The 27,436-nt window shown below is 40.1% G+C and overlaps 1 protein-coding gene across 1 annotated transcript in view; it reads right to left on the bottom strand.

Annotated features, from left to right (window-relative positions):
• CLPTM1L (CLPTM1 like) overlaps positions 1–27,436 on the bottom strand; it is a 30,312-nt gene extending 2,876 nt beyond the window's left edge. The window contains exons 1-16 of the mRNA XM_071553546.1: positions 27,142–27,436; positions 25,720–25,820; positions 23,051–23,240; positions 22,163–22,305; positions 20,170–20,248; positions 16,530–16,647; positions 13,981–14,075; positions 12,389–12,473; positions 10,617–10,720; positions 8,940–9,005; positions 7,808–7,858; positions 7,086–7,168; positions 4,438–4,472; positions 4,085–4,140; positions 3,959–4,003; positions 764–879 (exon numbers count right to left, since the gene is read on the bottom strand). Coding sequence (XP_071409647.1) covers positions 764–879; positions 3,959–4,003; positions 4,085–4,140; positions 4,438–4,472; positions 7,086–7,168; positions 7,808–7,858; positions 8,940–9,005; positions 10,617–10,720; positions 12,389–12,473; positions 13,981–14,075; positions 16,530–16,647; positions 20,170–20,248; positions 22,163–22,305; positions 23,051–23,240; positions 25,720–25,820; positions 27,142–27,315 — 1,541 coding nt within the window. The 5' untranslated portion in view covers positions 27,316–27,436. The remainder of the gene's footprint in view (positions 1–763; positions 880–3,958; positions 4,004–4,084; positions 4,141–4,437; positions 4,473–7,085; positions 7,169–7,807; positions 7,859–8,939; positions 9,006–10,616; positions 10,721–12,388; positions 12,474–13,980; positions 14,076–16,529; positions 16,648–20,169; positions 20,249–22,162; positions 22,306–23,050; positions 23,241–25,719; positions 25,821–27,141) is intronic.

Below are 27,436 nucleotides of genomic sequence, written 5' to 3'. Positions count from 1 at the left end.
TTAGGAGCAAGAATACACTTTCTGTAGCTTCACTGGACAATGTTTCATGAGTACTGCATATAACTTTCATCCTCATCTGATTTTAGTTACTTGAAGAATCTTAAACTCATCAGATACTTTGCTTACAAGAGGACCTGATAACCTGTGCTTGCAAACTAGATAAAGAGAAAAGGGCAGTCCCTCATCGTAAGACACCTTTTGCTACGGCCTTGCAGACTTGGAAAGCATGTCTCAGACACTGAACATATGCAGACATGTGGCCCCTCAGCAAGGGTGAGAAGCCCAGAACTCCTAAGTGGGTTGGTTTGTGAATACAAGCTTAAGAATTTCTCTCCTTCCCCTTACTTCAGGTATTTATGTCTCAGGGTTCGTTTGGGGTTTTTCTGTAACTTGCAAATGTGAAACTGGTGAAAAGAAGGACTGTTGTTTTGGGAGGGAAAAGTGGTAACTGACAAAAATTCTGTGTCCTGTGAGAAGAAGAAGTTTTTGACTACTCTGTAGCATGCCCAGGATTACTATCATTTATGGGAAAATGCTTTTGCTCCTCTTATTTGTATTGAGTTCTTCTTTACAGGATCCTCTACTCCCCATTCCGTTCACTAGCCATATATACAGCTACCAACCGTTACCATACTATACTATATATTACTTTAGTATAAAAATTCTGCTTGAAGTTTATCCCAAAATGTAGTTCTTTACAGCAGTAAGATACAACCATCTACAGCATTGTAAAAACTCCAGTGAATATTAAAGAAAGTCATACCATCTTTGGTAAAGATAGACCAGGAACACAACATCATCTCTAAAGCATGCCAGCCGATGAGATGTTGGCATAGTGATGATAAAAGCAAATATATCATCAATAAAGGTGTTGAATGCCTACAAATAAAAGAAAAGGATACTTCAGTTGGCTGTGAAGAAAGGCAGTCATCAGTCACACAAAGCTAAAGGGTTCCTATGCTTTTAGTAGGAACACAGATGACTTCCATATTTACGGCAATACTTAAAGAGTTATGCTGAAAAACTAATTAATGCAAATTTTAAAGAGCTTTCTTTGAATTAAGACCATACTGTCTAATACAGACCACGCTATTACAGTTACAAGATAAAAAGAAATAGCATTGTTTCAGGTAAATGAGAGTATTGTCATGGAAGGGGAAAAACATGGGGTCAATTTCAGTGAAATCTTAAAAAGAAACTAGAAAAAAACCCCACACTTTTGTTCATTTATTACTCAAATAGCTTAAGATTTACAAAATGTAACTTCACTTTCATTTTCTGTAGACATTTGAAATTAGTGTAAAAACTTGTTAATTTATTGCTCTTAAGAACATTAACTTCATAGCCTTGGACAGATCTTAAAATATTTTCAGTGCTCTCCTGAAAGTAATCATGCCTTGAATAAGGAAGGGATGGATAATTCGCTACACCATTTCCACTCAGCTAGCCATACCATGGGTTCTGTTTCTGTAGCAATAATGAAAGTTAAATACACACAAGGGCAACTCCTCTGGATCTGCCCTAGCCTACAGGGAGGCTGCAGAAATCAACTCCTACAGTGCACCAGCTCTAGTACTCACATGTTGCAATAAACAGTTTCAACAAAATACATCAGGAAATAAATCCAGCAAAGAATATTCGCTGTGGGGTTAACAAACTGAGTCAGTAACATGGCTGCAGTTACACCATTAGCAACCTGTACATAAGTCCATATCCTAAGAAAGGGGAAAATGATGTATCTAAGCACAGAAGGACTCACTCTTCAAAATGAACCCATGTTTATATGACCGGACAATATTGGCAGAAAATGGTGGTGTTGGAGAGTTCTGATTAGCTACAACAGGAGAGCTCTCTCTGTCAAGTCAAAACAAATCTGTCAGTCTGAAGTGATTGAAAATATGGATGGCACTTCTCAAGCCTGGGCAGGTGTTTGTCAAAAAAAACCCCAAACTTTGAGAGTTGGAAAAGACAGCCTTTCCCAGTCAACTCCTAAGTGAGTGATCCTACAATGACAAAAGGAAGAAAAAGCTCAATGCTCTGTCCTTGAGGCACACAGGCAGTCCTCCTGAGCCACTGCAAGTGAATGCATCAAGCCCATCCAATAGTGCTTAGACCAGATAATTTTCTTTTGAGATTATCTCACTTGAAGGTACTCATAAAGGACATAAATATAAAACCTACATAAACTGGAAAGTCAGAGTCCAAACTAAGGAAAAATCCCAACAAAGCTCTCTAAAGCAATGTTCACAAATGAGCCCTCAGCCTCTTCCTTCCACTTGAAGTGCAGAGAAGAGCAAGCAATTTTAAATATCCATTAAGAAAAAGTAAATTTCTCCCTTCAAAGTCCAGTAAGTTAAACATAATTGAAAATATCATATACTTCTTTCTTCACACCCACAAGCCTCTGCTGTGGGTAGCCTATGGCACCTAAACAAGAATCATAAATGCTCTGTAGGAAAAGGCTGTTCAGCAAGGCTATGTTGCTTTCAAGGCTACTTGCTTAATAACCTCCCTTCATTGTTTATTTAACTGCTGATGTCTCTGCTCAGTTACTATCTTTTGATGCTGAAGTAAAATTGTGAAATTACTTCACTAATATACCTTTTAGTCCCCTTTGTTAAGAAACATGCTGATTTGCCTAGTACATGCCTGAAACACTGTTTATTGTTACTTTTTACTCTGTTTCCACATCAAGCGCTGTTTAGTTGCTATTTTGCTACCAGCTATGTATCCTAATTTCTTAAAAACATTAAGGCAGCAGAACGTCTGCCTTTTGCTGTAGGCTCAAAGAAATGGAAAAGCCTTGAAAGGCCTTTTAAATTGTTAGATTTTAGTTCTTTTGTCCCAAATCATCCGTTCAGAATTGGACACCATTTTTTGAGTGTTTTTCAACACTGCTTCTTTTAAAGTACTGATGTTCTGGGGAACTGTAGTACATCAGCACAAATGAAGAAAGAAAGCATTTATGAGTGACAGCAGAAGTAAGAAGGGCACATGTTGATGGCATTGAGGTCTTGATGATCCCAGCCAGGGTTTCTCAGAACACAATGACCAGGAAAACAAAGGATGGCACAAAAATTCTCACGTCTGACACTGGTGGGAAATAATGGAGTCAAAACACTATCAGCTCTTTAGGGGTACAAGAAGAAAACTAGTGTGTAGCTGCCAATTGAAGAGAACATAGGAGACATAGGAACTCAACAGTGGGTGTTCCTTGTTACCCGTATCAGCACACAAAATTCTGACTGGGGTACATGGATATTTCCATCTCGGTGTCAGAACACTACACAAACCACTTGGACACTCAAGCATGTGCTTGTGGGTACACAGGTACCAAAGGGTTAGTAAGTTGATTTTGTTTTGAATAAACTCAGCTTCCCCTTCTCCAAGGTTTGGTATTAAGCTTTGCTGCATTATTTCATACCAGAGCAGTCTGGGCACTGGGGCCACCACAGTGCAGCTCCTCTTTCCCCATGGAACAACCCACCACTCACTTGCCACTGCACCATCACCCAGAAGCTCAGAATTACCACCCCACCTCAGTGTGTACACTACTACAGTCTCTAGTAAATCCTGGAACCTGCCAAAGTAAGGTCTCTAAGCAGTCCTATCTGTTTCCTGAGAACCATCCCTTGGCAGTATAATCTCTCTCTTCCTAAAATGATGTGTTGAGGCTGATTAATTTATCTGCAGAACCAACTCCTGCACCCACGCAAGACAGCTGACAGTATGAAAAGCAGTATTACAGTAAAAACTAATATGCAAGTATTCTCATTACATGGAAGTCATAATGAAAAATGGAAATCAATGCATTTTGGGGTTTTTTTTAAGGAAAGCTGCAATCAAGTTTAGTTCTTAAACAAAAAAGTACTGTCAAGCTACATATTACTAAGCTATTTCTTACAGAAAATATTTTTCAAAATGACTGCACCAAACTTTAAATTAGAGCTTTACTTACTTTGTATGTGAAAGCCTTCCATGGTAGGTGTGCAACAGATTTCATCTAGAAATAAAAATATCAATTTGTAATAAAGTCTGGAAGAAGAGACTAGAAAAACAGACTTTTATCACTTTTCAAACTTACCTTGTAGTTTACAAACAGTTGGGGCAGCATAAACAGGAATCCAAAAGCATACACTCCTGAAGATACAACATGGAAAACAACTAAATGCAGAGATGTACATTACACAACTGTAATTTCATAATTAGTGATTTACGCTTATTCTTTTCTAAAGAGAGAAGATGCATCTAATTCTTTTGTTCACTTCAGTTAATTCTTCTCCCTTTTTCAGTCACTATGATAATTTTGGAACCTACAGCCAAATTACTGCTCTCTATTGCACTGATCCAACTGACAGCAGTCATTTTTCTACTTTTGAGTTTTGGCCTCCATTTGAAGAAAAATGAATAGAAAAAAGAACAGAAGAAGAGACTCACCATTGACAAAACTATTTATCAACCAGGAGTACCAGCTACAAACAAAGAAGAAAGTCCAGTTATTTTTTCACATCAGCCAAAATTGTAATACATCCTCCACATAACGTTATGCTGACTACACCAAGAAATTAATGTTGCAAATTTATGCAAGAACTAAATACTTCATATGTTCCTTTGATTACAAGGGGTTCCAGAGAAGGTAGTTCAAGCAAAGGTAGCTTATCAGTCCACAGATGTCTGGAGAGTTTTATCAACTACTTTTGTAATTTTTCAGACCATTCTAAGCCTTCTGCACCCAAAGTGACTTCAGATAATACTGTGCACGGAACCCTGACCATACTAAAGCTTGCAAATGTAACAGTGCATTCCAAATACCAAAGAGACACTTAATATGGCACTGTGAGGACTTACCAAGTTTCAAACAAATACCATTCAGTGCAAACCATGATAGTAGGTGCTTTATTTTTACTATATTTTTCTTTCCCTACATCTAACAAGCCTCCCAGATGTTCAGCAGAGCACAATCTTAGCAAAATAACAGTAGCACTACAGACAGTGATTGAATTTCATACATCTGCTAGTGATTGTAGGAACAGCTCATAACTGTGATGCTCAGGTTACATCATTTAAAATTGAACTTGTACTGCTGTGTTAGTGATATGGTAATAGCAACACTGTTGTGGGAGCACTTCAATAATTCAGAAGCATTTAAAAATGCATCAGAAAATGCCTCCAAGATTAAAGGATAATCCACTGTTAAGATTACTTGTTCTGTCACATTTCCTTAGAGATTTAACAAGGTAACAATTTTATGGTATCAATTGTTTTCAGTTTCTTAAGCTGAAGCTCATAAAACACCTGGCATACAGTATTTTGCAGTACTGAATGAATTCAAGAATTTTGCAAGAAAAGCAGGATCTTTAAATGCTGAACATCTGTTAGTTCCTTACTAAGACAGAAGACTTTTGAAAAAGTTGCTTTTCTAATAGCCCCGAAATTGCTCCAGTTTCAAGTACAAGTGCTGTGGCTCATGTATGCAGCAACAATGATTCTTCCTGATGTTATTTTAGCTACTGCTTGATCCCTCCCACCCCTTCTGGGCCTCAAGACATTAAAAAAGTATGTCTACATGGCTGCCACCATGCTTGTGTTTACAGATTTTTTCTACAACAAAGTCTCATGGCTGCACACTTGCAGTACAGTGCAATACAAAACGAACCAGCTCTTTTCACAGAATCACAGAATATGCTGAGTTGGAAGGGACCCATCAGGATCATCGAGTCCAACTCCTGGCCCTGCACAGGACCATCCCCAAGAGCCACACTCCGTGCCTGAGAGTATCATCCAAACTCTTCTTGAACTCTGTCAGGCTTGGTGCTGTGATCATTTCCCTGGGGAGCCTGTTCCAGTGCCCAACCACCCTCTGGGGGAACAACCTTTTTCTAACATCCAACCTAAAACTCTCCTAATGCAACTTCAGGCCACTCCCTCTGGTCCCGTCCCTGGTCAGCACAGAGACGAGATCAGTGCCTGCCCCTCCTCTTCTCCTCACAAGGAAGTTGTAACTGCAATGAGGTCTCGCCTCAGTCTCCTCTTCTCCAGGCTGAACAGACCAAGTGACCTCAGCCACTCCTCATACGGCTTCTACTCAAGGCTCTTCACCATTTTTGTTTCTCTCCTGTGCACACTCTTTATTTTGAATGAAAGTGGACAAGAATTTACCTGTTCATGAAATATTAAGTCTCCAGCTATTGCTGAAGTATTAATATGTTGCAGTAAGTCTGTGGCTCTAAAGGAATAAAGAGTCCTTTCTCAAAAATGCTTTTGCTTGCTTGCCATCCTAGCTATCATACTTAGGAACAGAGAAGCCTCTTGGTCAGAGCAAATAATTTTGGGACAGTTTTTACTTCTCTCATTACTGGACAAGTTCAACCACTGAATCCATCTCATCTGTCCTGTCCCCATACGGGTCCTCTGAACATCAGTGGCAGCTTTCTTCCTCCTCTCCCCACTGCCAGCTTACTCATGTATGCAAGCTATTAAATTCTGTGCTGGTTACATGTAAAATACAACAGTTTATGGCCTCACTGAGTGTTAAAAAAAGAGGTAGACAATTCAGCTGCTTCAGAGTCTGCAAAACAAGGAAGCTTTCAGATCTGACCTATAAATCAAATAAACTAAATTATTTCCTAACCCATCATCTCCAATTAATTAATTTAGAAAAAATGTGGAATGTAGGGATGACAGTGAGTGCATCCCTTAAGGAAGGCAGTTTAGAGTTCTCCCTTAAAGAGAAGAGAGCCACCTGTAGTGTGTGTGGGGTCCTGTGACCAATGAGATGCTTTGGTGAATGTGAGGTGAATGGGCTAGCCAATAATGTCATGACGTGTTGGATGTGAGAGGATATAAAAAGGTGTGGATGTTACTGAGAATAGAATTACTAGAACTATCTACTAGGAACCACCACTACTACTACTACTACTACCTCTCTGTGAAACTATCTTGAATAAAGTCTTGTAAGCCTTCTGATGCCTGCTGTGCCTGAGCTCTTCTGACCATCATTCACGCTGCCCCCTTACTCGGGATAAAGAGACCCCAATAGTGAAATGCTTCAATTCCCTATGAGATCACTTAGAGAGTTACAGTACCTTTTGTATTTGACATTCAGAAGGGAATAACCTGCACCTCCAATACACAGTGGGTAGAGCAAATATGACAAGTATTTCATAGCCTAATAGACAAGGAAAATAGTTTGTTAGTTCATATTTTATATACAGATTTTTAATGGCAATTACTAGAAAACAGCAACATAATTTTTTCCTGAATATTTTTTCATATTCCTAAATGTCTGCTATTATTCCCACTATGCTTCCAGTTCTAGTGGTGGCAGTGAAAATTCCAGCACCCAATTCAAACAATCAATTCCCTTAGAGCACAGGCACCAAGGGGCACCAAGATCGGGGTCTAAGACTAGCCTCCTACTTAACACCAATGCTGCCACCTACACTCAACTCCTTCCAGAAATCAGGAAGCACATGAACTTTCCTTCAGTATAAGGAAGTACAAATATCAACTTTCAAATTTGTGAGTGGCAATCCCTTCAGATCTCTCTTCAGGTTAAGTCAATTGCAGTCGTGCTTCTCAAAGCAATGTTTCAACCAGATTCAGTTTAACAAAAGAACTCTTTTGCTGTTTCTTTTTGTAGATTATCAGAATGAATCTTCACTATCTGATCATCCACATGATCATCCACTTGAAAACTATGAGAACATGATACATACCCTTGTAGCAAAAAAAAGAGCAAAACACATCAATTGACAGGTCACATATATTGACTTTATAAGTGAGAAGTCGTATGATTCCCTCTTACCTGGGCATCATATTCCTCAGTTTTCTTTTCAGAGTCATTGTATGTACCAAACTGCAATACATATAAAAAGCATAACCAAGTCAGAATACAGGGGAAAAGCACTTGCTGTCCAACTTCCTAAACTCAAGATTTAAACTGCAAACTCATTTGCTTAGACATAATCAAATAACAATGCAAAGTTCTCATAAGCTTCTATGCAAGACAGCTACACATCTGTTCTGTGCAGCCTGCTAAATACAGGCTAGGCAAAAAGATTAAATTTTCCCTTCATATTTTACACCAAACTTCCAGTTCTTTGCCTAGAAAAATGCTGTTGAGACAGCAAAGTTCACAATGCAAAAACAAAGTCAAGTAGCCAAGACTTTCTCAGACACAGGAAGCCTTTATTAAAAAGCATCACCATGAATGAGTCAGTTAAGAATTATCTCTACATGTTGAGAAATTGTGACTGCCTAAACACAATTTCTTGAATACTGACAAAGGGACAACCAGAGCTGTCAGTTACTCAAGACACAGACTTGAAGCAGCCCAAAACTTGTTGTGCCATAAACACTGAAGATTAGACAACTGTTTCTCCTACCAACCACATAAACTTTCAGTGCAGATTGCACTTTAAAAACCTTACACTCACACTTGAAAAAAGGTAATTTGAATCCCTGAAGCCACTGCATGTTCTGCAGTCTCAGGACTTCGTTTTTACCCAGAAGAATCATCAGTGTGCTGCCTCCAGAACATGTAACATCTTCTATTAGTTCCACAATTGAGAAGTTACATCTACAGCTTCATGAAAAAGTTTCTTATTTCAAACTGTGTTGTCAGTTAAGAGTGCCTTTCCAACACAGTTGCAGGGGCACAGTCCCACCCATTTAGATTTAGGAGGACTGACAGAGAAGTTCTGAACATTCTCACATCATTAGTACAAATAGTAGATTCTTCTACAGAGCTCAAGGAAAAGTTTGAAAATGCTCACTCTGATTTTGGATTAAGCCATTTGTAAAGAGAAGATGCACACAGGAAGCTTTTATGGATTGTTTTAAAATCTTCACGTCACTAAAAGCCAAGTTGCACAATAACCTGAAAACAGATGGATGACTCAAGAATGTAATCATAAATAAGGCAATGTCTACTATACCTGAATTTTGGGTATCAAGCCTTGCCACTTGATTGTCATTTTCAAGGCTTTCTTCACTTTCCAGAGCTGTGATTAGCAAAAAAATGCACATAAAAGATTACCCAAAGGAATGTCTTATGCAGGGTCCAGATAATCAGAATCAACATTCCAGAACACCTATTTCAAGCACCCACTGCATAAAGTAGCAACAGCCTGACTGCAGCCCCCCGCCCATATCTATACAAACCAAAAGCACCAGACAAGTACAACATCATGAGCCTTTAACTCTCTGTATCCGATGACGTAATTTAAATGAAATAATGTAGTCTCTCCAGGATATCCGGGTTGCAGCGCTTAGGTGGGGGTTAGATGCTCTCAGCACCAATATGCGCCTGAGGCATTTGGAGAATTCTCCAGCAGGCACCTGCCAAGCAAGTTTTTACCTGCCTTTGAGGTCAGATGGGAGTTTGCAAGATGAAGATGCCTCAGAACTCCTAACAGTTATTAAGCTGGCACTTACATGGTCATTACATTTCAGTACTGTACTACAAGCAAGTCAGTAAATCCACTAAATTGTTTGGCTACTTATTGTACATCTTGCAACAGCTTGACTCTAATATAACCAAAGGTTTAGTTCACCTGAAAATTTACTCATGTACTCATGAATTTCTGAAGTATTTAGATTTTTAAAAAAATATTTAGATTTCAAGGATCAAAATACAAGACATTCTACAAAAGAAGTACCATATTTATAGGGATTAAATATATTTATCTCTGAAACACAGTTAAAATTTCAGACACCTAAAAACCATTTGAAATATAAGACTAAATTGCCATATATAGGGACAAAACCACCAGAAAATCTGATACAGAAAACTTAACACACAAAATACATCAGACTTTAAAATCTAAACTTTCAGGTAAAAAGGGTTACAGTCAATGAAATGGTACTATTAAGGACACCACTGTTCATTACACAACAATCTGAAATTCAAGAATCACTTTGTGACTTTGCATTCAACAATTTAATCACTAAAAAATCTGAACTGTTTTGGATCCACAGGGATTATCTGCAATTTTAATAGATACATAGTCAAAAATTCCACCTGAGAGTCCTGAACTTATTTTTAAATGCTGAGAAGTAAAAGGACCTGCAACCAATGCCAGGCAGAGAGACCTCACCCTCCCATTACTGCTGACTTTGTGCTTTACTACCCCTAAACCAGGACTCTAAGCAGTACCTGCAACCCACTGCCTGGATGTGGTCTGCTGGAATAATGAACACAGCCAGTAGTCTCCTCCTCCCCCTCCTTCCCCAGGCACCTGAGCCCCAGCCCTGTCTGCCAGCACAGCTCCTGCTCTTGGATGAGTTTCCATGAGGCCTTGCTGACATGGTTGTACTTGCCTGGCCAGGAGTGATGCCTGTCAGATGATGTGACAGGAGAAAACTCAGCATTGCTCTATGTTTGGTTTCTACAGTATCAGCTGGATCATCCCAGAAAACACTGATACTTCCAGTTTATTCATTTGATCAAGGGACACAATCTCCTCTGCCACTGAAAGCCACTTTAATAATGCCACAAGGACAGTATGCTACAGCAGAATTTTCCCGTAACTAGTTTAGCATTCTTTTTCTACAATAAACTGTGGATGTTGCTGCAAACACTGGTATTTAGTTCTAAAGCTTGAAGAACTCACCTCAATCACTGCACCAATGCCTGCTGGGATCAGTACCAATAAACTTGTTTGTTCATCCAAAAGGAAAAGAAATATTACCACAGTACTAAAGCACCTCCAAAGCACTAGACAGAAAAAATGAAAATAAAAATTGAAGGCTTCTTAATATTGAAATGAACAGCTCAGATGAGAGAAGACTGCTGGCCTATTTACTGTAACACTGTTTTACACATTGTAAGCATGAACTCATTCTATATACAACTTGATATATGTAGTAGTCCTAGAAACAGCCAGTGAGCTCCAGGCAAACAGTGAACAAAAACATTTTATGCAATCCTTATCACAAATGATGAAAGAAAATTGGAACATTTAAGGAAGACTTCTGTACTGCAGCAATTCAGCAGTGTAACAGCACTATTATGAACTGCATTCATGACTCTTGTTTCCAGGAAGCTGCAAGGCTGTGAGGTAATGCAAGGCCAGTCTTTGAAACTCATGCAACTAAATTAATGTTTGCAAATGTTATGTAGTATATTTTACAGACTGTCAAATAGATCTATTTTATATTTTTGGTTTATTTATTTATATTTAGGTTTATTTTTCAGGTTTTGCAAAACCTTGGATATCTGTGTCTCCCAACTAATTCTTAGATCTAATATCCATTTCCCTTAGTAGGGACAGAAGGAGAAAACAGCTACTACACACTCAAGACATCAACAATTACACTGCACCACTCCATATCTCTTGTCTGTCACACTTTTCCCTCACAGCAAGAAGGAGACACAGGCAGAAAGGAGACTAAGGCTTGCTAAGAAGAGGATGGAACCACCAATAGATGGAGACTGAAGACTGATACTTTGACAGTAAAGTTAAAATCCCCCTTGTTACTCAGTGTTTTCAATTTGACTTTACTGACTTCTGAAACTGGCAATTGGCACTTAATTCTGAAATTCCATGGATCAGTTTGAATTTACTAACCTTTTGGCATACACATGCCAACAGCAGTGTAGCTGCTTTAAAAAACCCCCAGTGCATTCTCATAAAAATGACAGATTTGTCACATGAGAAAAACGTGCTGTTGTTCATTGTAATTTCGAATGCCTTTTAAACTCACTCATATCAATATTTTTCACCTTTCAATCCATCTGTAAATATGCTAGAATTAGGGATACTCTCAGAGGTCAAGTGACTTCAGGTTTATCATTTTGGTTTATAATCAGAAATGGAAAAAATCTATCAGCAAAGTTTTGATCTATTTTAGGACAGCTTGGCAGGATGTCAGATCACTGTTTCCTCATCTTTTCTATACACAAGACAATCAACCCTCCTTTGCTTTCCCACTCCACACGTCCCCCGAGCCTCTACTGCTCCTGCTGACATCAAAGCCCAAATCAAATAAGAGCATTACAACATATTTTGGAACCTGGGACTTGCAGGACAGCATTACCCATGACAGCACACTCTCTCCACCCACAGAACTTTTTCTGGTCTTCATTTTTTTCTCAAACAGAAAGGAACTTTTCTGTTCCTTCAGCCAGCAAGGGAAATACAGTAACTGACTTAATATTACATTCTCAGTTGCAAGACAGTCAAGCCCCAGAAGAGCACTTAACAGCAAGTGATACTGGAGCACAATGCTAACCATCTAACTGTGTAGACTGTCAGCCATCTTTTAGTCATGTACAAACCCATCTCATTTTGCTATCCTGGTGAATCTACAAAGCGTCAGCTTAGGCTGAGACTGAAAACACACGACATACATGACATACATCACTTTGCATTCTGGTCCAAACCTGCTTTTGTAGACATTCCAATCATGCTCCTCTTTTTCTTCCAATAACTTATGTCATTTTTGAATGCAAGGAAATCAAAGAGAAGCTGCAAATAGCAAGAAACACACTCATTTGCTTGAACCACACACTAATTAGAGACTGTCAGCTGAACTGTTAGAAATGCATTTCAGATGGAATTCAAGAAAAACCTGTTTTAGAAGCTTCAGAAATTAAATACACAAATAAAAGCAATAAAGAAAAGCTGTTTTAGAAGTCCAGGCTCCAAAGCAGTGCAAAATGAAGGATGAATTTCAAATACTGCTACTACTGCAATGCTGCACAAATCAGTGTCCTGTAAAGAAAGTCAGTGACTCAATACAGGTAACACATCATAGAGGGTGAAGAAGGAAGACCCTGATGAACTGTGCACCTACAGAGATCAGGGAAAGGCACACTAAGTTAGCTTCAAAGTGCTTGGATAATACCAAAGCCTTTTTTAAAAAATCCTGCAATACAGCAATCAGGTTTCCCTTCTATGATCTCACATCTATGACCTCTGTATGAGGTCACTTAGTTGACCTAAACTTACGGGACATTTTAGAATTCATATCAAGTTGGTTTTTCTTATTTTAGTATTTTCATTCAAGAAATTTTTCAGTATTTCCCTTAAGCATTCAGTGTCTTAGGAAAACCAGCACAGATCCAAAAACTTCTTGGGTCAGAAAACTTTAACGAGAAAGTTTTAGGGCTTTTTTGTTTGTTTTTTGTTGTTGTTTTGTTTTTAATTTTGGCAAACGACACACCAAAGTAAAAAGTATCAGAAAAGCCTGTCCCAGGCTACAGATACCTTACCACCTGATAAACAGAATGGAAAAATTAAATTAATATGTCTGGGAAGTCAAAGACTTTCCAATCAAATTAACTGTATGTAATGTAAGTATAAAGAAACATAACATTCCCAGCAAGTCCTTATCTTTCCTAAACTATGGAAATTGTGTTAATTGTAGATTACAAAAATGTTGACAGTAGAACAATGAAGTCTAAAAAAATTGTCCATTAAAACTGAGATTCAGATTTATACCAAGACATACACAATATATGTGTGACATACACAACAACAAATAACCATGACTGGAACCTCACACTCTGCACTTTACAGTAACACTTTTTGGAGCAATTTATATCAGCTGATCTACATTTCTCCAGGGATTGGAAGTCAGAGACTCAAACCCTACTGTCGGTGCTGCAGCTGTGCCACTGAAGCAGTAAACTCTTGTGACAAGTCAACAAAATATCAACCAATGTTGACAGTTATATTCATTCTAGGGACTTTGGTTCAACTGTAACTTCAAAAAAAAGTGATAATGAAGTTAATGTTTTATATTTCAGTGAAGACTGTTAGTTTCTATGTAATTATCTCAAATTTTTATATTATTTAAGATTTGTATATTAACTCTGTATTAGATATATAGCTGACTTGTACCAGAAAACTCTTCCATTGCTCTACTGTAGTTTCTATTTCCAATTCTTAATGAATGAAACAACCAAAATTCAGATACTTGTCTCTTTTATTTTTACGTATTATTTAGTTCCTAAAAACTAAACCCACTTACATGGAATGCTGCTACGAAGAATGTCAAAGCCAGAAAGTACAGGTTAGTATCAACAAAAATTCCTTTTACTTCATCTGCATCTTTTTCTGAAAATCCTAAGAAAAAGAACAAGTAATTATGAAGGAAGTACCAGGCAGTTCATTGCTCCTGTGCTTGAGTACGAAAGGAATCTTATGTCACCTGCACAAATTTGTTAAGGAATTATAAATTCAAAACCTGATGGAAGCTTTATTGGTAAAACTCAATTCTACCTATATTTTGGCAAATTTTTTGGCTTGCCTTAAACAAAACCCATCAGTCACAAGCCTTTAACTTGTCTAATTACAATGTGTTTTGTAATGTGCCTTTAACATGTTGTGTAATTATAGCCTAGGCTGAACACCTGACAGGCAAATGGCAACACACGGGAAATCATTTTGGCCTGAGTGGGAAGAAAAAAGGTTATTCAAATTGGCCTCTGAACTTTTGTTCAAGAAAACTGAGCTTCACATCAAAATGAGAAAAGGACTACACTGTAAAGAACAAAGGTCAGGGACAAACATGGTTGTAGAAGCCACGGTGTGACTGAAGTCTACAGTTCTCAGCAAATATGCAAGGCTGCATTTATGGCACTGGTGCTGATTCCAGCACTGGTGAGTTCAGCACCAATTTACTTCACCATCACAGCAAGAGGAATGTGAACTTACCCATTTTCAAGTGATTCTGGAGTTTTTCTACTAACCTAAGGTGATCTTCCCAGAAATTATTCCAGAAGGAAAATTTCAAACCTTCACAGAATCATAGAATAGAATCATAGAATCAGTTGGGTTGGAAAAGACCTCCGAGATCATCAAGTCCAATCCTTGGTCCAACCTCAGTCCATTTACCAGATCATGGCACTCAGTGCCATGTCCAATCTCAGTTTAAAAACCTCCAGGGATGGTGAATCCACCATCTCTCTGGGCAGACCATTCCAATGCCTGATTACTCTCTCTGTAAAGAATTTTTTTCTGATATCGAACTTAGATTTCGCCTGGCAGAGCTTGAGCCTGTGCCCCCTTATGTTTCACTGTCTACAAACTTAGAGAGAACAAACAGCATCTTAAACAAGCTTTTTTGCAGGCAGAGGAGGCACGCCAAGGATGACAGTTCTTGCTATACATGCCCATCACAAGACAGCCAAGATATGGAACTGAAAATTTCAATTATGCCATTCTGAGAGGGCTCACAAAAAAAGTCCTGGAGAAGTGATGGCGGCCAAGTGCCCTACACAAACTGAGCAAGCAGTTACTTGATTCTTTCCAGGCAGTTATTTTTAGAAGACATACTTGTAGCTTCAATACATATTAGCCTGAGCTAAGGAGGAGCAGTTGGATTCTACGCAGGATGACGTTATTCCTTACTTGCCCTCTGTCTCTCAACAAAACATGAGAAAAGCTTAGACTGCAACAGAAATGGAGAAAGTCCAGGCTCTCAGCTAAGTTACACTGTACACAGGCTCTGTGTCTTACAACACCACACTCTGAAACTGGCGCTGAATCAGAACAGGTTATTTTTTTCCAGAGGAATCAATGCTTTAAGTGTTAAGTTGTCCATCATAAAATATTAGCTTGGAGATGACAGCAAATAACCAAACCCTCTTGTTTTGTCTTAATTTTGGTGAACAGAGAACAACACTGAGTAGTATGGAAGCAGCTTTATGCCTGTTGGGAAACTAGCAGAATACTGCATTTATCTAGATTGAAAGAAAAAGATAAACTGGGAAGAATAGTAAAAACATTACAATAATACAGCACAGAAGCTTCAAAGTTCAAATTTACTGTTCGAAGAGCTTAAAAAAAGAGTATCAGAAAGAATCCTACACTCACAAATCAACACCACTTCAGGTACAGTGCAGTTCCTCACATGACCATGAAGAAGCCAACTACAGTCTTGTGAGAGAAAACTAAGTTGGCAAAGAGAACCCTGAAAATAAGATGTGGCTTTTTTTAAGAGTGATGGTTACACTCACAAAGGTGTGCATAGTGCAAAGGACAGAGGCAGTAAATGCACAGCTTGGCCATACAGTCACCAACACAGAGCAATGCACTTCAGGGTGAAAGGGTACCCCTGCCCAGCACATTTCAGCAAAACATGAATGAAGGTTCATGCATGTAAAGCCTACAGTTTATCTAAATTAGACTTTGCTGTGCCTGCCTGTATCTCACTGTAGATAAATGGCTACACTGACCAGCTGTATATAACTTACATCAAAGCTTATGTACCACTGATCCAGCTTTCCTGTTCCATGGATGATAGGGGATACCCATGGTGAAAACTGTCCCCTTGATTATGTCCTCTTATTCTTCTACAAAGTCCTACCCACATAGAAGTCCTTTTAAAAATGGTTAATTCAGCTCTGTATTCTTGTTTCCTACCACACATCAACAGGTATTTTCATCTTTAACTTAAAATGAAACAACGTAAGATTTGTAGCATGAGAAAATAAAGTGTCATCTGTGTACTTAAAAGAAAGAAATTGAGGGGCTAGTTGTGGTTTTTTGACCTAAAGATGTTAAAGATAAACCTACCAAATTGCTGGAGGGAGTAGACAGCATCCTGCATGTGGATCCAAAATCGGAGTTTTCCAAGAGATATTTTGTCATATGACACTGTAAGAGGCAGCTCTGTAGTAGAACGATTTATAACCTGTATTTCAAAAAGATACGGTTTCATTTCTAATAGCAGAATAACAGCAACAATTACATACATTCATTTTTTTAAATAAAGAAAGTGATTGTATCATGATATAATTTAATCACACAAGTCAGAACTTTACTAAGTTGAGGCTGGGTTTGAGAGGAATTGAACAAGTGGGGAAGCAAGATGACATTACTAGCTCAGACTAGTGAAAACACCACAGCTAAAGCTTAGCAAGCTACTTTGGGATCTGGGGTGTCACAGAAACCTTCTTTCTGCCCCAAAATAAATAAATTTCAACTAAACCTACTGCATAATTTACACTTTAGTTAAGTGAGATCTACTTGGGGCCCCCTTTAGATGCATTAAAAAAAAAAGTGTTAAATTGCCTCAGCTTCTTCTGCATGATAGTTGTCCATCTCTCAAACAAGTTAAAAGAAAATAAAACAAAATACCCTTTCGTCTCAGAATTTCTGCAGCTACCTCAGTACAAGTTCAGGCAGTAAGTTTTACATTTCCATGGATAGTTCAGGACTACAGATTGGCAGACACTCTTTCAACAGTTCAAAATGTATTGCTCCAGGCTTCTAATTACTCCCAGTTATAATTTCCCATCTCAGTCCTGCTACTCCACACTGTATCTGTTTCTACAGTAATTAGTTAGCTGACACTTAGCCAAGATGAATGCGATTCTTCTGATTCTTATGACACAGCCCACAGTTTTAGCCTCCCAATGTATTGGTCAGGTGTGAACTGGGGTTACATTCACTCTCCCATTTACTCTTTCCTCCAGTGAGTACAAAAAAATCTCAATCCCACCACTCTCCCAAGACCCTGGAAGCTTTTCAGACTGTGGCAGCACATGCAGGCACACTAGGGATAGAAAGGGAAGCTGAGAAAGTTTTATGAATACAGCAGGGAGGAAAGCCTCAGAAACTAGAACAGTGACAGGGATTTCTGAACTGAATGAATACAGGAAAAACAAACAGGGTGAAACCAATGTGGATAGAGCTGCTCACAGGGAATGCTGCCAAGATTCTACAGCTGTTCATCAAAAACTATATAAACATCTGCGAGGCTGCTTTTCCTTTTTAAAGGATTCCTGTAATCCATCTACTCTCAATCCAATTTCTCTGTCTATCAATGTCAGCATTAACATTTCTGGGAGAAATGGAAAAGAAAGTTTATCTGTGGAGGAAGAGCAGGAAACAAACATTTTGCAAGTGCTTGGGTAGGGAGCATGCAGCAAGTGCATTCTAAACAAAGAACTACTAAGGAGTTACACGTAGCATAGGGAGGAAATTGGATTGCAACAGAAGACTTAGCAATTCTCCAACACCAAAAGCAAATTAAATGGAGAAAGAAGGATTAGAAGAATGAACTGTTTTTTCAGTGAACAATTAGAAGTCCAGAAGTGCTGCCTCACAACCTCGCTGTGTGATGGTTTGCTAAGCCTTTGAAAGCTTGAAGTTACCAAACCCCTGCAATACAACCTATTGTTGTAGTACAGCTTCAGTGCATCACACCTGAGTTGAGCACTCTGCTTAATGAATACAACGCTGTGTGTAAGCACTGCAAGTAGGTTCAGCGGTATCAATGGTAAAGTCTTCTCCCTACTAAATTCCATGCAACCCCCAGAACTCCAGATCTGGAAAGCACATTTAAGAACATGAGAAACACACAACCTCTGGACTGCAGTACTTACCATAGGACACCTACATCTTGTCAGTTCACAATCTACCCAGCCTAGCACAAGCAGGGAAAGTGCAACTTCAGCTCCATGACTTTAGGTCTGACACAGCAAACTACTGACCATCAAACATTACCCTGGCTCCACAAAAACTGTATCATCTTCCCTCATTCTTTCCTGCTCTTCACTTAGCTCTCACCATCTGACAATGTGTTTACTACAAGACCACTCTTTCTGCAGTGCTTGAGTTTGGCCAGTCACTCCTGAGGTGTCACACGAGCCAGTGCTGAAGGGCAAGTTTGCAAGTTTTAATGGAGTGGACTTCGTAGCATTTTTCAGGACTTTGAAGCAGTGACTTACAACAGCATTAACCATGACTTGCATGACAACTGCAGGAATGTCATTAAGTAACATGAGAATGCTGAATTTATTTGTAAACAGGGTATATGCCTTGATCAATTAGAAGTTCATATTAATGCATTGAACTGAATGAGCTGTGATAAAAAACTTAAAACAAAGGACAATGACCACTAATAAAGACATTCCTAAAGTATATCTAAAGAAATATTGGACAAAACTGTCTGCTATCAAGACTTGTAACAAACGCTGAAGAATTTATTTTACTGAACAACCTTGGGGTGAAAGGGATACAAGTTCTTAAAGATTTTCCCCTCTAGTAAGTGGCAAAATTCTGCAAGCTGAAGTTAATGAATTGGAGAGACAATTTAGAAAGTCAATGCAAAGTTTACATCTATCAAGGCTTCCGCCTGGAAGATGGAAGAATCCAGACCTACTCATGTAACACTTTGAGACATTCCCCAAGACCGTCGATTTCAGTAAGTCCTAATTACCAAACTCCAATCAGTACAAATGAAAAGAACTGCAAGGCTTAACGAGGAGCTGCTAAGATAAACACATTTTAGATATAGGGGTTATGTGCAACTTGTAGCAAAGAACTGCATAATTTCCTACAAGAGAAGACTTGGGCAAAAACTGAATACAGAAAATTCTATTTAAATTTATAAAAAAATTCTTTCTATTTTTTTTTTACTGCTAGAGTGACTGAGCTCTAAAACAAGTTGCACAGGGATGCTGTGGCATCTCCATCCTTGGATATAACCAAAACGGCACTGGAGAAGGTCCCAAGCAATTCACTCTATGTGATGCTACTCTGAGCAGGGGCACTGGACTAGCAACCTCCAGAAATCTCAGCCAACTTCATCCTTCTGAAATTCCATTATTTTAGTTTCAAAGTCCTAATTTATTGGAGTGCAAAGATTACTGAATATAGTGTAACACTAAGCTTCAGATGCTAAAGTTACTGTAATGTGACAGAGAGCACTACCAGGAAATTTAATCACAAGTGAATTTTGTGGAGATAAGAGAGAATCTGCTGACTTATGTCCTTATAACTCCACTATCAGCTGTGGATATGAGAATACACTTATTTACCTAGAAGATATCAGAAGCCACTCTGGGATGTAATACAACTCCTTCAGCTTAGGGAATCAAACTGCTCATGAGACTTCTCTCACCACAGCTGGTGCTACAGTGATGTCCACCATATCTACCCAAAAGGTAGAAGCAATGGATCTAAATATCTTTTGGTGCAATACAAGACAGTGCTGGGCAGACACTCCTGCCAGAGGGGAGCCTCAAAACCCAGATCCAGCTTCCACAGTACCACAGTTGATTGTATTAAATTAAACAGTCATTGAGTCCTTTTGTGTATTTAGACTTTTTCATTACAGCAAACAACCTAAGAGAAAATCTTAATTAAAACAACACTGAAGATTACTGTTAAAAGTGTTAAATGTAATTAAAGGTATTCTATTACTCACCATCAAATCTTTGACTCTGTTGCTTAGCTGATCAATAAATAATATTGGAAGGTAATGTACTGTCTTCCCCAACTGAACCCTAGGATGTTTAAACATGGATTTTAAGACTGTAGTGATCTAGAAAGAAAACTACTTTAATTCAAATTAGTACTCATTCATCACTTTCAGATCTACCCATGTAGATATTTCCCACCATCTTTTCAGGCATATTTTCTTTTAACACATAACAAGAAATTAGCCACTAGCCTAGAATCTTTCATTGAAAGGTATCTGTATTTAAAAGTTTTGTTCGTATTTACTCTTCTCTAGAAAGAAAGAATAAGCAAATCAAAAGACAAATGAAATTGGTTGTGATGATGCTGAAGCTTTAGCATGACCACGGGCAGAGGAAATTTAGAAGTCTGTTGAAGAGAAACATGCTGAAATTCACACCATATATTTGTATCCTTTGTCTCAAGTATCCTGCTCTAGTGCAACAATAAAAACTTTCCACCTCCCCCACTCTTTTGCACCCAGGACATCTCCCAGGGCAGCAACCACACACGCTCCAGCTCATGTGGGACTTGGACACCAGGGCTGGTGCACACACTGGACAGGCCTGAGGCTACTGCAGAGTGCACAAGGGGCAGAAATCTCCTCTGCCATCTCCTCCACAGAGGCTGTAACTTGGATTGCTCTACCACTCACCAACTGCATGAATCCAATAGAAACCAGCCAGCCTTCAAGCCCTCTACCACATCAATTAAAGTTATTCAGCAAATTATAGCCTATATGCAATTGCTTTGTCAGTATCTTAGAAAAGTATTTAGCCCAGTGCTCTAAGAGACAAATTCTTAAAGTCTTTACTAGAAAAGCAGTCACTTACACTGCAATGTTCTCGGTAAAAGTCTACAGAACTGGCTGGCCTAAAAGAGCTTGTTAAAGCCTGAAAGTTGAATTTTAGTTGTTGACAAAAGAAAGATGTCTCTATGCATGCTAAGAGAGACTGCATATTAAATGCCCAAAGTGCAACAGCAACACAGAAAAGTACTAAACTGAGGCTCAGAAATACTTCTTGGTTAATTAACTGAAGTGTTTAGATTACCTTAGATTTCTAGGTAATAACTAAGATTAAATCTATTGCTAGTGGAATTGCAGCAGGTTATTTCATATCCAAACTATTTTCAGTATGACACAATCACACAACAGCACTGATGCAAATCTGAACATGACCAGAAAAAACACCCTTGTTCATCAGCCCCTCTTGTTATGTGCCTTATCTTAGGAGTTACTAAGTTTATCTCTGCTGGCTGGGAAGCTATCCCAGAACCCCAGTGGCTTAATCAGTCTGCTATTTAAGCAACTACTTCTGGATTTAACAGGATACTTGTAGAGAAAGGCATCAACATACAACAGCACAAGCCAATACAGCACTACTTAGCAATTTAACACAAGCTACTGCCTGCAAGCAGTGGCCTAAAAACCTACACCTGCTTTTTAGTACTTTATTGACAAAAATGATACAAGGTAGGAACACATGCTGTCGAAGTAAAATAAAACCAATCATAGAGGGAGAAAAAAAGGTATCATAGGAGATCAGCTGTGCCTGTTCAGCATTTGCAGTTTGCACAGGTAACTTGCAGGTGAAGGTCAATGCGAAAGGGTCAAGAGGCAGTAACTGCTTAAAGACTAAAAGTACAACTGGAGAACAAAGGGAGAAATTGGAGAAGTCTGCTGTAACATTTACTTGTGTCTGCTTGTCCTACTATGATAACTCCTTACAAAAAGAGTATTCCAAACTCTGACCTGCCCAGGAGCGAGGCATCTCCAATAAGGTTTTCCGGCACATAATAACTTAGTAATTTGTCTCTATGGAAATGCAAGCATTCAGGCATCCATCCTTGTCTCCCAGGCACCCATTTAAACATAAAATACTAATGGTGGCCAGGATGATTTTCAAAGAAATGTGTCATACGTTTATAACAAATCCATCAAAATTAAGCCATCAACCTACATTTTCATGTAACGATGAACATCAGCAGGGAGGGATGATCCGTCAAACACAAAATCTTCCACCATGACATTTAAGGTTAATCTTGACCTCCAGTGAGAGACAGGTTCATCCAGAGCATTGGTCTGTTTTTCTGCTTCAATTTGCTTTCAAAAAAGAATAAAAATATATGGTGTTAAACAACATAAAATTTTAAACAGGATAATGCTCTAACTCACAGAATCTGTGGAGTCATTAACTATATGAAAAAAGAAGCCCACATAGAAACAATTCACCTCAATTTTGATCAGAGAAGTATTTTGCTCCAATGCAACAGAGTAGACTGTAAAGGCACACCATAATCTGACACTGAAAAACTGCAGTATCCAGTCCCAGCCTTGTTCATCAAGAACGAATATTCACCTAATTAATCTTCATACCTTAGGAATGTATACACAAGTAATAAAAACTCACTTTGAAAACAGGATCATAATCAGATGATACTTCAAAACAGTCAAAAGGATTTGGATGATGAACCAAACAATTTATCTGTTTGTTCTCATATGTTATTCTGCTATTTGACAACAGCAAAGTGTATTATTTCACATGAATTTAACTCAGTATAGAAAGTGGCCCTGTGCTGTTACAGAGCAACACAATATTGTACCAAAAGCGATGAATTCTTGAGGAAGTAATAATGGACTTGGGCAGTGTTTTAATAGCAGCCAGTGTTGGAGAGAGAGCTCTGCCACTGCTCTGCTGAGTGGTCTACTGTTAGCACACATGGTGTTCAAGAAGAGTTCTCTTTTTTTTTCCTGTAATAGCATTAGTTTAAAGATGCAAGCACAGCAGACACTAACACTACATTATGATTTTCGCAGTTGATCTTCTATAGATGGAAAAACAACCTACCTGTGTGTCTGATTCTCCAGTGAGCAAATTAATCTCTTCTGGTTTGGGGACCATGTACGTGGTCAGAGGGCTTACTACGTGCACCTGCTTGCCATCATGCCAAGGCAGAACACCAGCATGATGAAGAAATATGTACGCATATAACGTGCCATTATTTCGGGTTTTCTTTGGTACGGAGACATTCACTGTCCTAAAATACAAAATGAATACATTATGAGATGCACATGCTGAAATATTCAGCTATTACTAAACATTGGGGTTGCCTGGAACACAACAATTACTTCTGGCTAATATGTCCAGACCCATGGCTGGATGGAATAATTTTTTATACTCCACTATATATAACAACACATGAACTTCTAAAGTTTTACTATTATCTTAAATAGTTTAATCTTTGTCCAATTCATACATTATTGCCCTAGATAACACAGGACTCCATCATCAATTCTTTTGTTGTTTTCCTCTACCAAAAGGTCTTACAGCCAGAATTATGACAACACTTGCAAAAAACAGCCTTCCATGTGCTGAATATGTATCACAGATTGTATACACGATACAAAGTTTAAAAAGAAAATCACAAAGTTTTGCCGTGCACTTGGCATTAATAAAATATTTTCTCAGCTATGCCACGCCAAGCACAGAACTCTAAACTGGAGCCCCAAACCATGAAGTCACTCCCCTTACTTTAGCCAAGAAATTATTGTACTTGCAACCTTGCATAATGCCCCCTCTATTCCTGTAGTCTTGCTCAGCTTATTCTGCTCTGAATACTTTCAGTGGCTTAGCAGACTGACAGTAAAACAATTCTTATGAAGTCTGAGATGAAATTTAATATGACCAACTTATCCTTTGATCACAGAAAATTAGACTGCAGACCAACATATTCTTTAATCACAGATAATGCACAAAGTGAAAGAACCTGGGAGACTGCAATTAGAAAGTAATGAATAAGGCAAACTGTTTTAACAACAGAATTGGTGATCACGAAGGGACAACTTTGCCTGCTCTCCTGTGGATCTGAGGGATCTCTGGATCTCCATGCCAACACTGAGATTTTCTCAGGAAGAACCTCAAATCCCCAGACCCACCTGCAACACAGTAAGATCCTCTGCATTTTTAAAAGAAGGCATCTTCTGGTTTACCCACGTAACTCGAGTGGATCTTCCTGTGCGTAGCGTGGGGTACCCGGTATTTGGAAATTTGTATTTGGTATTTTGGATATTTTGGTATTGTGGATATTAACTGGGGAGTTTGGACTCATTGGTTTATTTGGTTTTGGAAACTGGTATTTGGTTTATTTTGTATTATGGGTTCTTCGGGTTCCAAAGAAGGAATTGTGAAGAAATCACCTTTGGGTTTTATTTTGAAATGCTGGAGACAAACTGGGAGAGGCCCTGGAGGGAGAGCTACACTGGTAGTCCTGGGTGGCCAGTGTAAGGAAAAAAGGCTGCAGGCAGAAGCATTGCTTGCTGCCAAGCTGAAAGAGGCTGCAAGTGGAAGCACTGCTTGCTGCTCAGCATGATCACGTCCAAAAGCCTCAGGTGGAGCTTTGGGATATGCATGAGAGAATTTTATATGAAGATTTGCAGGACACAGAACGTGTAACATGCTCTGAAATGTGGTCTTGTAACTCAAACTTACTGTGTGCAGTGGAGTAGCTGAGAGACAGCAAATGAGTGTTGCCCTGATAAAGAGCAAACTGTAAGGCTTGCACTGACATCTGGCGATGAGCAAGTAGCATGCTGACCCTTAATTAAGCTGAAACCTCAAATGATTGTCAGGGTCAGCAAACTGCTACTAAAATGGTGCCACGTACAGCTACAGAGATATCCAAGTCTGGCCATAAATCAGGCAAGATTGAAATCCAGTCAACATTAATGCAGTGGGACACCAGATCTGTCTGGATCCACTTCTCAGATGGCACCCAGTCACTGGAGTAAGCTGAGCAAGCGTTATTTGCCGAACTGACAGGGTTAATTCGTGGCTCTGGGGCGAGAAGCAAGTCTGCTAAAAACCCTAAAAGAAACTCAGCACTTGTCAAATTTTTACAAGCAGTTTTCCTCCCTCCAAACATGAAATTAATCAGAAGACCCACCCTGAAAAGAAGGGGCAAGCAACAATAGCAATGCAGCAAGCACTTCATGAAACAGAAGTTAAAACTCTGCCTGAGAGACAGAACTTTATTCACTAAGGGGGAACTTGTTGGGGAGGTTTGTGTTGTTTCCTTTTTCTAGGAATGCCAGCATGCCCCTCACTGAAGATCAAAGGACCAGGGAAAGTGCCAGCAGACTTAGAGGCCAAGATGTGATAATCCTTTTTCCCTTAGGATCTGTCACCTTTGTAAATGTCAGCATTGAAAACACAAGTTACTGCTTTGGTAGCATTATACCAGCCTTCCTTTTAATAGTCGGTCTGTACTGGGCCCAATTTTCACTGATTTTTTTATAGAACACTGCCAACAGATGAGATGGAGCTGTGTGGAACTGATGAACCTTTCAATTCCTCCATATTTGCCTGTATTATCAGTTTATTAGTTCTTGTGATTTGTTTGTGGTTGCAAAGCCTGCAAACATGGACACTTCTGTCCATGTAACCACTAGTTAGGACACACAGTTCAGAATTCAACAAAGAACTCTGATACCTCAGATTCTACAAGTTGAGATACTCACCTTTCAAATTTGGACTCAATATCAAAATCCTCCACATTCAAAACAAGATCTACATTATTCTCAGCACCAATGCTTGACCTTGTGGTAGTGTACACACTCAACTGAAACCAAAACACAACACGGAGAAATTAAGAGTATGGAAATATTAAATTCATGCACTGTTATGCCTAAAGTACAGGTCTGTACTTCAGCTTCACTAATCCCTCAGTCACAGGAAGGTTATATAAATAGGGAAAAAAAATAATGTACTCAAAAAAAGTCTTAATACAGCTTTCAGCTCCTTTTCAGGTCAGAAATACACAGGAACACAGTCACTAACACCTTGTAAAAGGATGACCTGTCCTGGAAGGTGAAGGAAGTTTCATCAAATCACAGAATTGCTGGGGTTAGAAGGGATCTCTGGAGTTCATCTAGTCCACCCCCTCTGCTAAGTCTTGGTCACCTTGAGCAGGTGACACAGGAACTCATTCAGGTGCGAATGTCTCCAGAGAGGGAGACTCCACAACTTCCCTGGGCAGCCTGTTCCAGTGCTCTGCCATCCCTCAATGTAAAGAAGTTCTTCCTCACGTTGAGGTGAAATTTCCTGTGTTTTAGTTTATGGCCATTACTCCTCGTTCTGTCACTAGGCACCACTGAAAAACACCTGGCACCATCCCTTGGCACCCACCTCTGAGGTATCAACAAGCATTAACACCCTCTCGTTTTCTCTCCTCCAGACTAAACAGGCCCAGCATTTCTCCTGCAAGGCTGCCCTATCCCGTGTGTGTGCCAAAAGGCATACAAAATCAATAAAAATAAAAAACAAACCCCAAACGCTTCCATTCCAACCGTGCAGCAGCCACGGGCGCCCTGCACTGGGCAGGGGCCCAGCACTGTGAGAGGAGAAGGTGGGAGCATCTCCCGGGCACGGACAGGGGCACAGGCAGGGACAGGCCCTGGGGCAGGGACAGAAGCTCAAGCAGGGGCAGGGGCAGGGACAGGCCCTGGGGCACGGACAGGCCTCGGGGCATGGACAGCGGCAGTGGCTGGGACAGGGGCAGCGGCTGGGACAGGGACAGGCCTCGGGCATGGACAGGGGCAGCGGCTGGGGCACGGACAGAGGCTGGGGCAGGGACAGAGGCTGGGACAAGGACAGGCCCTGGGGCAGGGACAGGGGCACAGGTTGGGGCAAGGACAGGCCCTGGGGCAGGGACAGGGGCACAGGTTGCGGCAGGGACAGGCCCTGGGGCAGGGACAGGCTCTGGGTCAGGGGCAGAGACTGGGGCAGGGACAGGCCCTGGGGCAGGGGCAGAGGCTGGGGCAAGGACAGGCCCTGGGACAGGGACAGGGTCACAGGTTGGGGCAGGGACAGGCCCTGGGGCGGGAGCAGGGGCTGGGGCAGGGACAAGGGGACGGGGCGGTGCCAGGGGCCATCCCGCTCACCTGCAGCTTGGGCCTCCGCGCAAGGTATGGCCACACGCACCCCCCCGCCGCGCCGCCCGCCGCCGCCGGGCAGGGCCGCGTGTAAACGATGCCGTACATGACCCAGCAGGTGTGCGCCACGTACACGGCGAACACGCCCACCACGAGGCTGGTGAAGGAGCTGCGGCTCAGCATAGCGGCGCTGTTGGCGCTGTTGGTGACACTGTTGGTGACACAGGAGGTGGCCCCGCAGGCCGCCCCCCCCCGCCACAGCCCCGCTCGGGACCCGCCGCCGCCGCTCGCGCATTCCCCGCGC

Source organism: Pithys albifrons, chromosome 4 (genome assembly GCF_047495875.1).
Source record: "Pithys albifrons albifrons isolate INPA30051 chromosome 4, PitAlb_v1, whole genome shotgun sequence".
Lineage (NCBI taxonomy): Eukaryota > Metazoa > Chordata > Aves > Passeriformes > Thamnophilidae > Pithys > Pithys albifrons.
Note: the sequence above shows the minus strand (reverse complement) of the source record. Positions and strands in the feature narration are given on the sequence as shown.